Source organism: Gobio gobio (genome assembly GCF_949357685.1).
Source record: "Gobio gobio genome assembly, chromosome: 6".
Taxonomy (NCBI): domain Eukaryota; kingdom Metazoa; phylum Chordata; class Actinopteri; order Cypriniformes; family Gobionidae; genus Gobio; species Gobio gobio.
This window is the reverse complement of record NC_137102.1, coordinates 59,696,217-59,711,216: the sequence shown is the minus strand read 5'-3', so window position 1 is coordinate 59,711,216 and position 15,000 is coordinate 59,696,217. Positions and strand designations below refer to the sequence as shown.

General features: G+C 37.5%; 1 protein-coding gene across 1 annotated transcript in view; it reads left to right on the top strand.

The window, feature by feature from the left end:
* Positions 1–15,000, top strand: part of ncana (neurocan a) — a 133,699-nt gene that overhangs the window by 42,125 nt on the left and 76,574 nt on the right. Inside the window, exon 3 of the mRNA XM_079819706.1 lies at positions 11,613–11,987. Coding sequence (XP_079675832.1) covers positions 11,613–11,987 — 375 coding nt within the window. The remainder of the gene's footprint in view (positions 1–11,612; positions 11,988–15,000) is intronic.

The window sequence follows — 15,000 nt, the reverse complement described above, 5'->3', positions numbered from 1 at the left end:
GTACTGTATCCTTATGTTTGCAATGGGTGAAACATGTCAACAGCACGTCCAGCATCATCTCTCACCCCAAAATGTACAAATGCATGCATATATATATAAGTTATATGTCATTATATATATATATATATATATATAATGCATGCATGCATTTGTAAATCAATGTTAGGTGGTCTCGTATTTTTTTCCAGAGCTATATATGTATGTACAGTGAGGAAAATAAGTATTTGAACACCCTGCTATTTTGCAAGTTCTCCCACTTAGAAATCATGGAGGGGTCTGAAATTGTCATCGTAGGTGCATGTCCACTGTGAGAGACATAATCTAAAAAAAAAAAATTCAGAAATCACAATGTATGCTTTTTTTTTTACTATTTATTTGTATGATACAGCTGCAAATAAGTATTTGAACACCTGTCTATCAGCTAGAGTTCTGACCCTCAAAGACCTGTTAGTCTGCCTTTAAAATGTCCACCTCCACTCCATTTATTATCCTAAATTTGATGCACCTGTTTGAGGTCGTTAGCTGCATAAAGACACCTGTCCACCCCATACAATCAGTAAGAATCCAACTACTAACATGGCCAAGACCAAAGAGCTGTCCAAAGACACTAGAGACAACATTGTACACCTCCACAAGGCTGGAAAGGGCTACGAGGGAAATTGCCAAGCAGCTTGGTGAAAAAAGGTCCACTGTTGGAGCAATCATTAGAAAATAGAAGAAGCTAAACATGACTGTCAATCTCCCTCGGACTGGAGCTCCATGCAAGATCTCACCTCGTGGGGTCTCAATGATCCTAAGAAAGTTGGGAAATCAGCCCAGAACTACACAGGAGGAGCTGGTCAATGACCTGAAAAGAGCTGGGACCACCGTTTCCAAGGTTACTGTTGGTAATACGTAGGCATGTGCTGGTATCAAATTTTCATGTTGCGATTAATTGCTGAAGCTTTTATCACGGTATACGGTATTAGCATGATAATGAAATTTGTTGCAAAAAAAAGTGTCATACTATAACAGGTTAAATCACTTTCTAATAACAAAAGAACCAAACATTTAAATATAATAAAGCAATACACAAAAATGTATAAAGTAAACAAATATTTAAAACAGATTAAAGAGCTAAAGAATTATAAAGAACAATAGGTAACACTTTACACCAAGGTCTCACTAGTTAATGCATGAACATCAACAAAGAGCAAATAACTAAATTTTTACAGTTATTATTCTCTGATAATGTTAGTTAAAAAAGCAACTGTTAGTCAGTGTAAGCTCGGGTTCATTAAATAATACAGTTACAACTTTTGATATTAATAATGTTCTTAAATGCTGCAATTTACATTTAACTAAGATTAATACACGTTTTAGAAGTATTTTTCATTTTCAGCTTGTTAATGAATGAACTAATGTTAAATAATGGAGCCTTATTGTAAAGTGTGTGACTGAATAACAATCAGAACATATTCAAACAATATCTAGGGCATGTGATTTAGTCCAGATTAAAATATAAAATGTTTAAGTTTGAAAATTAATAGCCTTAAGTCTTTAAGAATTAGTTATAGTTATGATCATAGTAGCGAATACAGAAAACTGTTTTGTTTACCAGGGATTACCGGAGAAACGGCTGCATTTCTGCTGTTCCGTCAGCGCCCTCTGCTGTCAGATAGTGAATGTGCGTTTCATTCAAGGCACGTCCTTCACTCGCTCCGCAATGTGCTCATGCACGTTGGGTTTTGTTTACATCAGTGCTCGTTTCTCTTTGACGTATTGTTCATTTTAAACGGTTGATGGGTAAAGTAAATGCATTCTAAAAATCGGAATAATAGGTAGGCTAATAGATAAATATTCACGGTATTTTGAAGTGCCCACAAAAACAATATTGTGCATGTTCATTATTGCGGTATATCGTATTAACGTTTACCGGCACATGTCTAGTAATACACAAAGACGTCATGGTTTGAAATCATGCATGGCACGGAAGGTTCCCCTGCTTAAACCAGCACATGTCCAGGCCCGTCTTAAGTTTGCCAATGACCATTTGGATGATCCAGAGGAGTCATGGGAGAAAGTCATGTGGTCAGATGAGACCAAAATAGAACTTTTTGATCATAATTCCACTAAACATGTTTGGAGGAAGAAGAATGATGAGTACCATCCCAAGAACACCATCCCTACTGTGAAGCATGGGGGTGGCAGCATCATGCTGTGGGGTGTTTTTCTGCACATGGGACAGGGCGACTGCACTGGATTAAGGAGAGGATGACCGGGGCCATGTATTGCGAGATTTTGGGGAACAACCTCCTTCCCTCAGTTAGAGCAATGAAGATGGGTCGAGGCTGGGTCAATGACCCGAAGCACAGCCAGGAGAACCAAGGAGTGGCTCTGTAAGAAGCAGATCAAGGTTCTGGCGTGGCCTAGCCAGTCTCCAGACCTAAACCCAATAGAGAATCTTTGGGGGAGCTCAAACTCCGGCCAGAAACCTGACTGATCTAGAGAAGATCTGTGTGGAGCAGTGGGCCAAAATCCCTCCTGCAGTGCAAACCTGCTGAAAAACTACAGGAAACGTTTGACCTCTGTAACTGCAAACAAAGGCTACTGTACCAAATATTAACATTGATTTTCTCAGGTGTTCAAATACTTATTTGCAGCTGTATCATCCAAATAAATAGTTAAAAAAAGCATACATTGTGATTTCTGGATTTTTTTTTTTAGATTATGTCTCTCACAGTGGACATGCACCTACGATGACAATTTCAGACCCTCCATGATTTCTAAGTGGGAGAACTTGCAAAATAGCAGGGTGTTCAAATACTTATTTTCCTCACTGTATATATTGGTCTGTAGGCTACTATAATTGTGTGTGTGTTTGTGTGTGTGTTTCTTTGTGTGCATGCACCTATATTTATTTAGTCTACTTCCTTTATTCATGAGTTTTATTTGTTTACAAACAGGAAAAATGTCCACATTCACAATACAAAATTTTATCTTTATTGGTTTGAGTTACTAGGAGTATGCAATGGAACAGATTGTTGTCATGTATTTAATATATTGATTCATTCATTCATTTATTCATCAATCCATAATTCATAATGCGTTGGTCACGAAACATTTTGCGACACAGTGCTTTCCCTCACTTTCACCAGCAGAGGTCCTCGTCGAGCTCTGATTTGAAAAGCTTCGAGTAATGAACCTTTTTCTGATACAATTGTGCTGAAAGCTTCACTTCGCCATCACTATACAATACAACCCTAACATAACGGTGACCAGACAAAGAGTGAGTGAACAAGAGGAACTTAAATGCAAACACAGATGACTGAATAAATGAAGCACAGGTGAGACAGGTGATTACTAACTAAACACAACTGAACAGAACTAGACTAATGAGGGTAACCAAGGAAACAGACAAGTGGCGGAAAACTAAGACAAAGGAACACGTGACAGAATCAAAACAGACTAAACATGTGACAGTTTACATCTTTGTAGAATTTGTTTTGCAATGAGATTAGACACTAATGGTGCGTTCACACCAGACGCGAATGAAGCGTTTCGCGCGAGTGATTTACATGCTAAGTCAATGCAAAGACGCGAATAGAAATTCTGCGGTGCGATTCGCGTGAATGAGGCGGCGCGAATTGAGCGTTTTGAACGCGTGATTCGCGCAAATCGCTCAAGTTGAAAAATCTGAACTTTGGCGGATATTCGCGCCACGCAAACCAATCAGGAGCTTGCTCTAGTAGTGACAACAATGAGGAGAAAATCTGTATATTAATATCTGGTTCAGACAAGTGTGCATATAATTATCACTGTGATAACATTAAATGACATGAAACACAACCCAGTCTCTTTTTGTTAAATGCAAGTTTATGTTTGATCAATAATACAAAAGTATAAGTAAAAGGTATAATAAGCTATACATGAAATAAAGCAAACAATTCAGTCAAACATTCAAAGTCAGTGCTAGTCGGCTACAACGGTAACGTAAAGTTAAATAGCCTAAAAATAAAAAAGTAATGAAACTTCCCTTTGCCCTCAGCCTAAACGATTTGCCAGGGAACAAATTATAGATCCATGAGACCAAAGATCGGCCGTTACATCTACACAAGACGAATTATAGCTCGAGACGCCACAGAGACATCAGAGCCAGACGTCAGAAGGACTGGCCGAGGAAAGGCTGCTCTCGCTGGGGTTAATGAGCGCCGCTGATCCACTGGAGCTCACAACTCCGAAAACACCAGATCACATGTTCAGAGAGGAGCTCTCTTTATAAATAAACCACAGATTTGAGCTTTAAACAACTACATTATCACCTGAAAAAGTTTTAAAACTACGTTTTGTCACACATTAACAGTAGATTTTAACAAAAAAGACGTGTAAACACAGCCCATGTCAGCCATTTCTCAACGAGACGAGCCGCTGGCAGAAGCCCCGCCCATGAGGCGAATTCACGTCTGTTGTGAAGTGGATGTCATGCGCGAATGAAGCGAGTAAACTCAATGTTCAAGCGTCCAACTTCGCGCGAATATCGCAATTTATTCGCGTCATTCGTGTCTGGTGTGAACGCCGCATAATGATGCGTTTACATCGAATGCGAATAAATCACGCTATTCGCGCAAAGTTGGACTCTTGAAAATTTTCAGTTTACTTGCTTCATTCGCGCGTGTACGTTTTTAAAACTTTTTCAGGTGATAATGTAGTTGTTTAAAGTTTAATTCGCGTCCGGTGTGAACGCACCATAATACTGTAAAAAAAAAAAAGATTGTAAACATTAGGCTAATGATCATTTAGGGAGTAAACCAGCTTAATTTTCCTTATGCAAATATGATTATTTTAATTTGGTGGTGAATCAGACATGTTTTGCTATACGCTAATGAGTCTCATTAGGGAGGAAAATTACCTGGTTTCTGCACAAAGACAAACCCGCGGAGGGTGAATCGAAACCATCTAAATGCAGATTTGAGCTTTCATCACTCATATCATAATTCAAACGCTGGGATATACACTCATCCCTGAATCCATATGGAATGAAGGCGCTGCCATTGCTTTTCAATGCCATTACCGTTACAGATTGTTCAGGTAGGCGCGGAATTGGGGATTAGATTTCCTTTTCTACCTTTATCTCTTAAAGCAAGGTTGTTTATAATTTAATATCTGTGGACAGCATCTGTGTGTAGAAACCAATGGGAAATGTGTTTACAGTAATGCATTTACAAGGCACGTCTAGCAGGACGTTCACCGCAAATAACAGTGTTTTGACAATATAACCGTAACACAACATTACACGAGACAACTCGCTTATCAACTTCTGTCAAGTTGGGTTCAAAATGCTTCTTAATGCTTATAGAATAAGTCTCTTCTGCTCACCAAGGCTGTATTTATTGGATCTAAAATATAGTAAAATCAGCAATATTGTGAAATATTTTTGTAATTCAGAATAGCCGGTTTCTATGTGAATATCTAGTAAAGTGTAATTTATTCCTGTGATCAAAGCTGAATTTATCATCATTACTCCAGTCTTCAGTGTCACAAGATCCTTCACTAATCATTCTCATATGAGGATTTATGATTATTATCAATAATACATTTTACACTGTGATACATTTTATTTTTCAGGATTCTATGATAAATATAACTTTTGAAATGGTATCTTTTGTAACATTATAAACGTCTTTACTGTCACTTTTGATCATTTTAATGCAGCCTTGATTAATAAAAGAATTAATTTCTTAAACTTTTAAACGATAGTGTGTAAATCTTTAACTTGCACCACGAACAGCTAAAAATTAACTATAATACCAGCTTCAGATTTTACAGTCAAATTACTGTAAACACAATGTCAGTGTTTCTACAGGCTAGGGAAGGAAAGAGGTTGAAATGATTTCCTGTGGTGATGGAAAACATGCCAACTGCTGTTCATAACCTGGAGTATTTAACAAGATTTGTCTAATTGACCGTGAATAACGATGTTGCATGTTTAAAATGACAGTGGATCTCTGTTCATTTAAGTCCATTTGAGTTCTGTGTGATACTTTTACATATATACATTTTGCATTTATGCATTTTGCTTTCAAATATAGCCTTGTTTATACTGTATTTACAGTGCATTATCTGTATTTCATCTCTGTTAAAGTGCCCCCCTTTAATGTAGTGTGTAATAAAGCTGTAAAAGGTCTACAAAGTGCAGATAAATGGAGTTTTTGTCTCCTGAAAGAAAGAATCAATCCTGATCTGAAATCAGTCGTCAGTAATTCAGTCTCTCTTCCCGTGAACCTGCTTAGGTTTGTAACTCATTTGCATAATTTTCCGCCTCTGGTCCTCATTGGCTGAACGGCGTCTCTTTGCCCCGCCCTTAATCACTGTAGTTGTGTCTGAGACTGGAAGAGTTTGGTTGGTGTTATTCATTTGGAGAAGACGCTGTTGAGATTGATACAGTAAAACCCACGCCATCGTTACTGTTCATATCCCTGAGATTCAGATATGATAATGAGCGTTTGGATTCTGACCAATCACAGCAGACTGCGTCATCTGACCAGTCAGAGCAGAGTAGACCAATCACAACAGACTGGGCCGTCTGACCAATCACAGCAGAGCAGCTGTCAGAAAGGCGGGGTTTAGAGAGACCGAATCTTCGAATGAACCGTTTCAGACGCTGAGAGAAAAGAGCTGATGCAGTGAACATTACAGTGTTTTTCGACCTTGGATGCTTGTGAACCTGTTGTAGGAGACTCAAAAAAACATTAGGATAATAGAAGATAAAAGAATAGCATAATAGAAGACAGTATCTTTTGGTATGAAACTAGAATACCTTCAGATGCACATGGACACACACTCTCAGACCGAGATCCAGTTAATAAGTCCACGGCAGTCAGAGAATAATATGAGTTCAGCTGAAGAATATCCTTCTTTTCTTTTAAAAGAACAAAACCACTCGAGTGTCAGTTTGAGAGGCGAAGCTTCAAAGAGCGTCTTTGTGTTTTTCCCCTCACACCTCTGAAGTATTTGTTTCTGTCTGTTTTAATGAACGGAGACGTGTTTTCTGTGTTTGACTCTTGAGGACGTCACAGAGGCTTTCGCTGTAATTACCGATGGAGCGAATGAGGAGCAGTAAACTGGACTTTTCTTCTGTATAATAAATCGTCCCCATTTGCTTCCTTAAATCACACTCACAGTCTTCATAATCTTTCATCGTCATAAAAAAATTCAGATTGGGTTCAATTTTCTGCGTTTTCCGCATCCGTAGCAAGCATTTTGACAATTCAGAGCCACAAGCGAACCGCAAAATCCAGAATGGCATCTATTCGGTCTACTTTTTCTCGCGGCACAAAGTACTGTATGACAAATAAAGTTTTAGATGTGGCTCCAGTATCGCTATCTAAGCATCAAACCGAGCCACTGACATCCTGAAGTAAACTTTGAATCGCTCGGGATAATCCCACAGATCCTTGTTAAGGAGATGGAGCTCACGGTCAGGGTTGAGGAAAGGGATCAGGGCGAGGACTCAGAGATGCTGATATAATGGGTTTTATTAATACAAATAAAACAAAACAAACTACGACACGATGACATGATGATACAGCACAGGACTGTGAACACAAGGGGTCTCATTCATGAAACGTTCGTAATTCACAAATGCTTCGTATACCACGGATACCACAGATTTGAGCTTTAAACAACTACATTCTCACCTGAAAAAGTCTTAAAACTACATTTTGTGACACAATAGTAGTATTTTTAAATTATGCGGGTTTCTCATCACGTCACTTTATCATGTGACAGCAGTGAGCAGGCTCCTGATTGGTTAACGCGGCGCGAATTGACGGCAAAGTTAACATTTTTCAACTCGGGCGTCAGACGCGAATTCGCTTCAAGCGCGTGAATGCACTAAAGCATCAAATTCGCGTAATTCGTGCGAACTGGAAACGTGAATGAGGCGGAAACGCGTCTATCGCGCCGCAGGACCTCCAGACGCGCCGTCAAAACGCCTTTCCAATGACTTAACATTGAAATCACTCACTCCTGACGCTCTATTCGTGTTTGGTGTGAAAGCAGCATAAAAATGCTTTGATGGACACATGATCATTTAATATTTATTGCTAGGCTTATGGCCAATTAGTCTCTTTAGCATTTATGCAATACACTGGAGCCAAACCTGAGAAAGAAGTCCAGAAGATTCCCCAGCGTTCCTGCACACGTCATTTGCAGTTGTAACTCATGGGCGGAGATTATGCTAATTATGAACGAGCGTGCACACGCATCCTATTTACGAATATTTGGAATTCATTATTATACACACGTTTAAAGGGATAGTTCACCCAAAAATGAAAATTAGCCCATGATTTACTCACCCTCAAGTCATCCGAGGTGTGTATGACATTCTTCTTTCAGACGAATATAATCTGAGTTATATTACAAAAGTCCAGGCTAATCCAAGCATTAGAATTGGATTCATAGTTGCTCTGTTTTTGAAGTCCATAAAAAGTGCATCTGTCCGTCATATAACTGCTCCACGCGGCTCTGGGGTGTTAATAAAGGCCTTCTGAAGCGAATCAATGTGTTTGTGTAAGAAAAATATCCATATTTAAAACTTTATCAAGTAAACTTTAACCGACTGCCTTCCATGGAAAGTGTTGAATGTTGAAAGTAAAACTCAAGATGTGTTCGTGATGTCATGACGAGCCGACCTGGTCGCGTTAGTCTTTCGATTGGCAGAGACACTTTCAACACTTTTTCCATACATTTGAACAGGGAAGGCGGTCAGGTCGAAAGTTTACCTGATAAAGTTTTAAATATGGATATTTTTCTTACACAAATGCATCGATTTGCTTCAGAAGGCCTTTATTAACACCCCAGAGCCGTGTGGAGCAGTTATATGACGGACAGATGCACTTTTTATGTACTTCAAAAACAGAGCAACTATAACTGCTATAATAATGCTTGGATTAGATTATATTCGTCTGAAAGAAGAATGTCATACACACCTCGGATGACTTGAGGGTGAGTAAATCATGGGCTAATTTTCATTTTTGGGTGAACTATCCCTTTAAACGTGTGTATAATAATGAATTCCAAATATTCGTAAATAGGATGCGTGTGCACGCTCGTTCATAATTAGCATAATCCCCGCCCATGAGTTACAACTGCAAATGACGTGTGCAGGAACGCTGGGGAATCTTCTGGACTTCTTTCTCAGGTTTGGCTCCGGTGTATTACATAAATGCTAAAGAGACTAATTGGCCATAAGCCTAGCAATAAATATTAAATGATCATGTGTCCATCAAAGCATTTTTATGCTGCTTTCACACCAAATAGAGCGTCAGGAGCGAGTGATTTCAATGTTAAGTCATTGGAAAGGCGTATTGACGGCGCGTCTGGAGGTCCTGCGTAGAGTGCGGATCGGGCCGCATTTTTCTGTCCGAGCCCGGCCCGCGTCCGACAGAGTAGTAACCGAACCCGACCCGAGCCCGACAGGCATTAAGATATTTATGTCCGAGCCCGACCCGAGCCCGAATGTAGCGCACAGACTCTTCATAGATGTGAAATTGCTGTTTTGTTTTGCACCGGCAGTGATAGGGTTAACAAAGGGAGTTCAGAGGGGCGGAAACAAATCCTGAAGACGGGTGCGCTTGAGTGAGAGTGTGTTCATCTTCGTTCTGATTAAAAGTTCGGAAACCTCCCTTGTCTGTCATTCTTCAGACATTACACTATTTTTTTTCTCATACTAATGACGTCATCTACGTTTGTTCGTGTGGAAAGCCCGCTTTTATTAAGCAGCTGTAGGAAGGCAATCTGAAATGATTACAGATGAGCGCATCAGCGCGCACACGGGGAAACAAATACACACGTTAACACGGGGCCAAATCAAATAGCCAATTGTGAAACCAAAATTAAATGAACAAAGGTCTACCAAAATGGCCCAGCTAACAGAACAAAACATCAACGTAACACAAATGCAGCTTATTGAAGTGAAAATCACTCTTACCATTTTTCTCGAAAACTGTATGGCTATACTAAACTGCAACATGGGATTTATTTACATAATCCATCCATCAAAGTTTAGGCTAATCCAGGTTATTATGCAGAAAAAGGATTGCATCAACTGTGGATGGCTGTCCTCTGCTCGATGGTCCTGCCAGCAGCGCTGAAGTTGCGCTGCCAGCCACATGTAGCCTAATAATATGCAATATGCACGCACGTGTTGCGTGCTGGTTGCGCGTTGTCACACCTACATAAACAGATTTCCGCGCACAGGAAGACGAATGTTAAGGTAATATTTTTTATTTATTTTAATCACAAAAACATCAAGTTAAAAAGGCCCATTGGCTACCTACATAAGCTGTTTTAAATTTCAGATGTTCAATGCCTTATTACGCTGACGTGACCCGAACATCATTTATAAATATCTGTCCGAACCCGGCCCGGCCCGTCGGTTACCGACGGGTCCCGTCGGGCTCGGGTCGGGTATCCATCCTCTAGTCCTGCGGCGCGATAGACGCGTTTCCGCCTAATTCACGTTTCCAGTTCGCACGAATTACGCGAATTTGACACGAATTGAGCGCCTTGAGCGTTACGCGCGAATGATGCTTTAGTGCATTCACGCGCTTGAAGCGAATTCGCGCATGTATTGTATTTAAATACATGCAGTGAAGATAATGTAGGAGTTGCCTGGACCACATTTGTGTGGCTATTAATGTTTAATATATATTCTTAATGAAAATGAAAAGAGGCAGAGTGGTGTTTTATGACATATTTCTCCTGGAGCGACTTGAACGCGCGTCTATTTCGCTTCAAACGCTCGATTTATACGCACATCCAATTCTCTGTAGACGCACGAATGGATTCAAACGACACTCGGTAGGCGCGATTTTGACGCTCTATTCGCGTTTGGTGTGAACACAGCATTAAAGTTTCAAGTCTTTACGACTTACGGTTTGGTCTGCCCGATCACTCCTAATAATTACAGTAGGGTTTTGTAAGATTACAAATTTATACATTGTTATATCTAGGTTCCAATGTAATAGAATATAACTGAAAACATTATCTATATTTGTGTTTTACATTTTGAAGTAAACTTGTGGAAATTCTAAGGAGATTACGTCTGGCTGTGTAAGTGTTTGAGACATAAAGTATTTGTCTTTATGCACTTCCTGACTATTTACCATGACAAGTTTAGAGCAATACTGCCTGAGTGATTGGATTAGCATCTATGCATTTGAATGACACTGTTATGCTGATTGATTTAGGACGGGTCACGCTGTTATGTCTAAGGTGTGTCCTTTACCTACACAACATATGCATTCCTTTGTTTGAATGTGTCCTCCCCTGCTGTATAATCCCTCCCCCTGAAATGTAGATAAATTGCATTGTTTTGTACTGTTAAGTTAGACAGTTTTCGGACGACCTGCAGCACAGAGAGTTCTCATTAAAAGAATAACTTCTGTTTGATCCCGAAGTCTCCTGGTCTTCATCTTCTGAGTTTCCTACACTTTAGAAGATAAAAGTTCACAACAGTTTCATCACTAAAATGAGTCAAAGCCATTTGTTCATTGTTTAGAGGCTGTTGTAGATGATTCGAGATTCTGAATATTAACCGGAGACACCTGTTCATTTCTCTTCTGTCGCAGGTGTGACTCGAGCAGAGACTCTGGTGACGGTCCGGAGAGTGACCCATCCTCCGCTGCGCCGCCCGTTGGCGGACTCTGCCCTCCTCCCGTGTGTGTTCACCCTGTCGCCAGCCCTCGTCCCGGGCCATGGTCCGTTCATCCACTGGACCCGCGGCTCAGGAGGCCAGGAGAGGACGGTGCTGTCCGCCCGGGATGGCGTGGTCAGGGTGCACCAGGCGTACGCCGGTCGGGTCAGTCTGCCCGGCTACTCCGCCAACCATCTCAACGCCTCATTGGCTCTCTCTCAGCTCCGCTCCAATGACTCCGGGACCTTCCGGTGCCACGTGGCCCTGGGAGACAGTTATGAGCAGGACACAGTCCACCTGGAAATCACAGGTGAGATCCGAACTGGGCCTGAAATCATCCGCTGTTCAACGGGAGATTAATATTCAACATCCGCTGTTCAACGGGAGATTAATATTCAACATCCGCTGCTACTGGACGTTTACATTACACACTTTTCAGGATGAAATATGATCAGTGAAACTGATATTATTGAAATACTAACATTTAAATATTAGATTAAAAAGTTAAATTAAAAGAAATGTTGACTTGGCAACTAACTGAAATAAAATAGGTTTGAAGTACTAAAATTATTAAAAATAAAACTGAAGCTAAAAAGAAATATTTTTAAAAATGACAATAGTGCAAAAAATCTGTAAAACTTAAAATGGAAATTAACTGAAAGTATAAAAGATGGTTCAAGATATTAATAAATAATTTAATAGTATATAAATAATACTGCCTTCATTTGTGAATAAGGGGTAAAATAAGTTTGAATGTATAATTGTTTGGTTTTCTTATAATTCAATTTTACCATTTTATTACAAAAATATTATAATTTACAAATTGTGTTTTTAAAATAATTGCACAATATTTGTAAAATATTGTAATTTATCTTGCAATGTTTATTTTATTTTAAATATTTGATTTATTTTAAATATTTGATTTATTTTAAATATTTATTTATTTTAAATATTTGACTTGTTTTAAATATTTGATTTATTTAAAATATTTATTTATTTTGAATATTTATTTATTTTAAATATTTGACTTATTTTAAATATTTTATTTATTTTAAATATTTGACTTATTTAAAATATTTTATTTATTTTAAATATTTATTTTAATTTAAATATTTGACTTATTTTTAATATTTTATTTATTTTAAATATTTATTTATTTTAAAATTAAATATTTATTTATATAGCATTTTTCGCATTAGACATTGCTTCAAATTAGCTTTACAGAATTTTTGAACAAGAGCTAGAAATGAATATATGATTATTTATTTTTTTACAATTAATATAAAATTATTATTTTTTTTAAATAAATATAATTTATAAATGTATAATATTTAGGTGTTTTTAGAATAATTTCATAATATTTATATAATATTGTAATTTATATTACATTAAATATTTTATTTATATAGCATTTTTTGCAATAGACATTGTTTCAAATTAGCTTTACAGAATTTGTGAACAAGAGCTAGAAATGAACAGAATCTATAATTATTTGTTTTTTATTTTATTTATATAAAATTAGTTATAAAATACGTTTTTCAAACATTCTAAGTTATAAAAAAATAAGTTATATAAATAAGTTATAAAATGCGTTATAAACATAAAAAATACTAATTTTATAAATGTATAATATTTTGATGTTTTTAAAAATGCTTTTACAATATTTTTGAAATAGTATAATTTTATAATATTTGATTTATAAAGCACTTTTCACAATGGAAATTGTTTCTAATCAGATGTACAGAAAAGCATTACAGTAATAATCCGTGAGGCCCTCATTTAGCAGTTCAATGAAAAGAACAATGAAAGCTTAATATTGTTTTTTCGAACGTGACCACACTTGAACCAGAACATCAGTTTTCAGATAAAGATTCATGAACAATCCTGAGTCTGCTGTGCATTAGTTACATCAATATCAGACTCGTTTGAGGCTTTTCCCTCGTTTCCTGTCTAACTTTAGCTCTGCTTTATTTTCATCTGAGGATCTCATTAACGGGTTAATTGGCCGTAACTCTTTCATTAGAGCGCTGTGATTGATTACCTGAGGATGAGGGATAGTGTGGATTCTGCTGAGGGAAACAGGTGACGCGGAATGAGGGAAATTACATTTACAGCTGCAGATAGATCATCTGAAATGTTCTACATAAATAATGTACATGCTGTAAGAGACAATGATATCCAGTAATATTATCGATTTAACAGCAACTGAATTGATCTGGATAATGACACTAAAGACTGAATGATTCAATGACTCACTCATAAAGACTTCACTTGTTTCATTTTTGGTTGAATCAGTGTTTCTGAACAAATCTCTTGAATGAATGATTCAATGACTCACTCATAAAGACTTCACTTGTTTCATTACTGGATGAATCAGTGTTTTTGAACAAATCTCTTGAATGAATGATTCAGTGACTCACTCATAAAGACTTCACTTGTTTCATTACTGGATGAATCAGTGTTTTTGAACAAATCTCTTGAATGAATGATTCAATGACTCACTCATAAAGACTTCACTTGTTTCATTACTGGATAAATCAGCGTTTTTTCAACAAATCTCTTGAATGAATGATTCAATGACTCACTCGTAAAGACTTCACTTGTTTCATTACTGGATGAATCAGTGTTTTTGAACAAATCTCTTGAGTGAATGATTCAATGACTCACTCGTAAAGACTTCACTTGTTTCATTACTGGATGAATCAGCGTTTTTTTTTTACAAATCTCTTGAATGAATGATTCAATGACTCACTCGTAAAGACTTCACTTGTTTCATTACTGGATGAATCAGTGTTTTTGAACAAATCTCTTGAATGAATGATTCAATGACTCACTCATAAAGACTTCACTTGTTTCATTACTGGATGAATCAGTGTTTTTTTAACAAATCTCTTGAATGAATGATTCAATGACTCACTCGTAAAGACTTCACTTGTTTCATTACTGGATGAATCAGTGTTTTTGAACAAATCTCTTGAATGAATGATTCAATGACTCACTCATAAAGACTTCACTTGTTTCATTACTGGATGAATCAGTGTTTTTTTAACAAATCTCTTGAATGAATGATTCAATGACTCACTCGTAAAGACTTCACTTGTTTCATTACTGGATGAATCAGCGTTTTTTAACAAATCAATTGAATGAATGATTCAATGACTCACTCATAAAGACTTCACTTGTTTCATTACTGGATGAATCAGTGTTTCTGATCAAATCTCTTGAATGAATGATTCAATGACTCATTGCTGGATGAATCAGCGTTTGTGAACAAATCTCTTGAATGAATGATTAATTGACTCATTACTGGATGAATCAGTGTT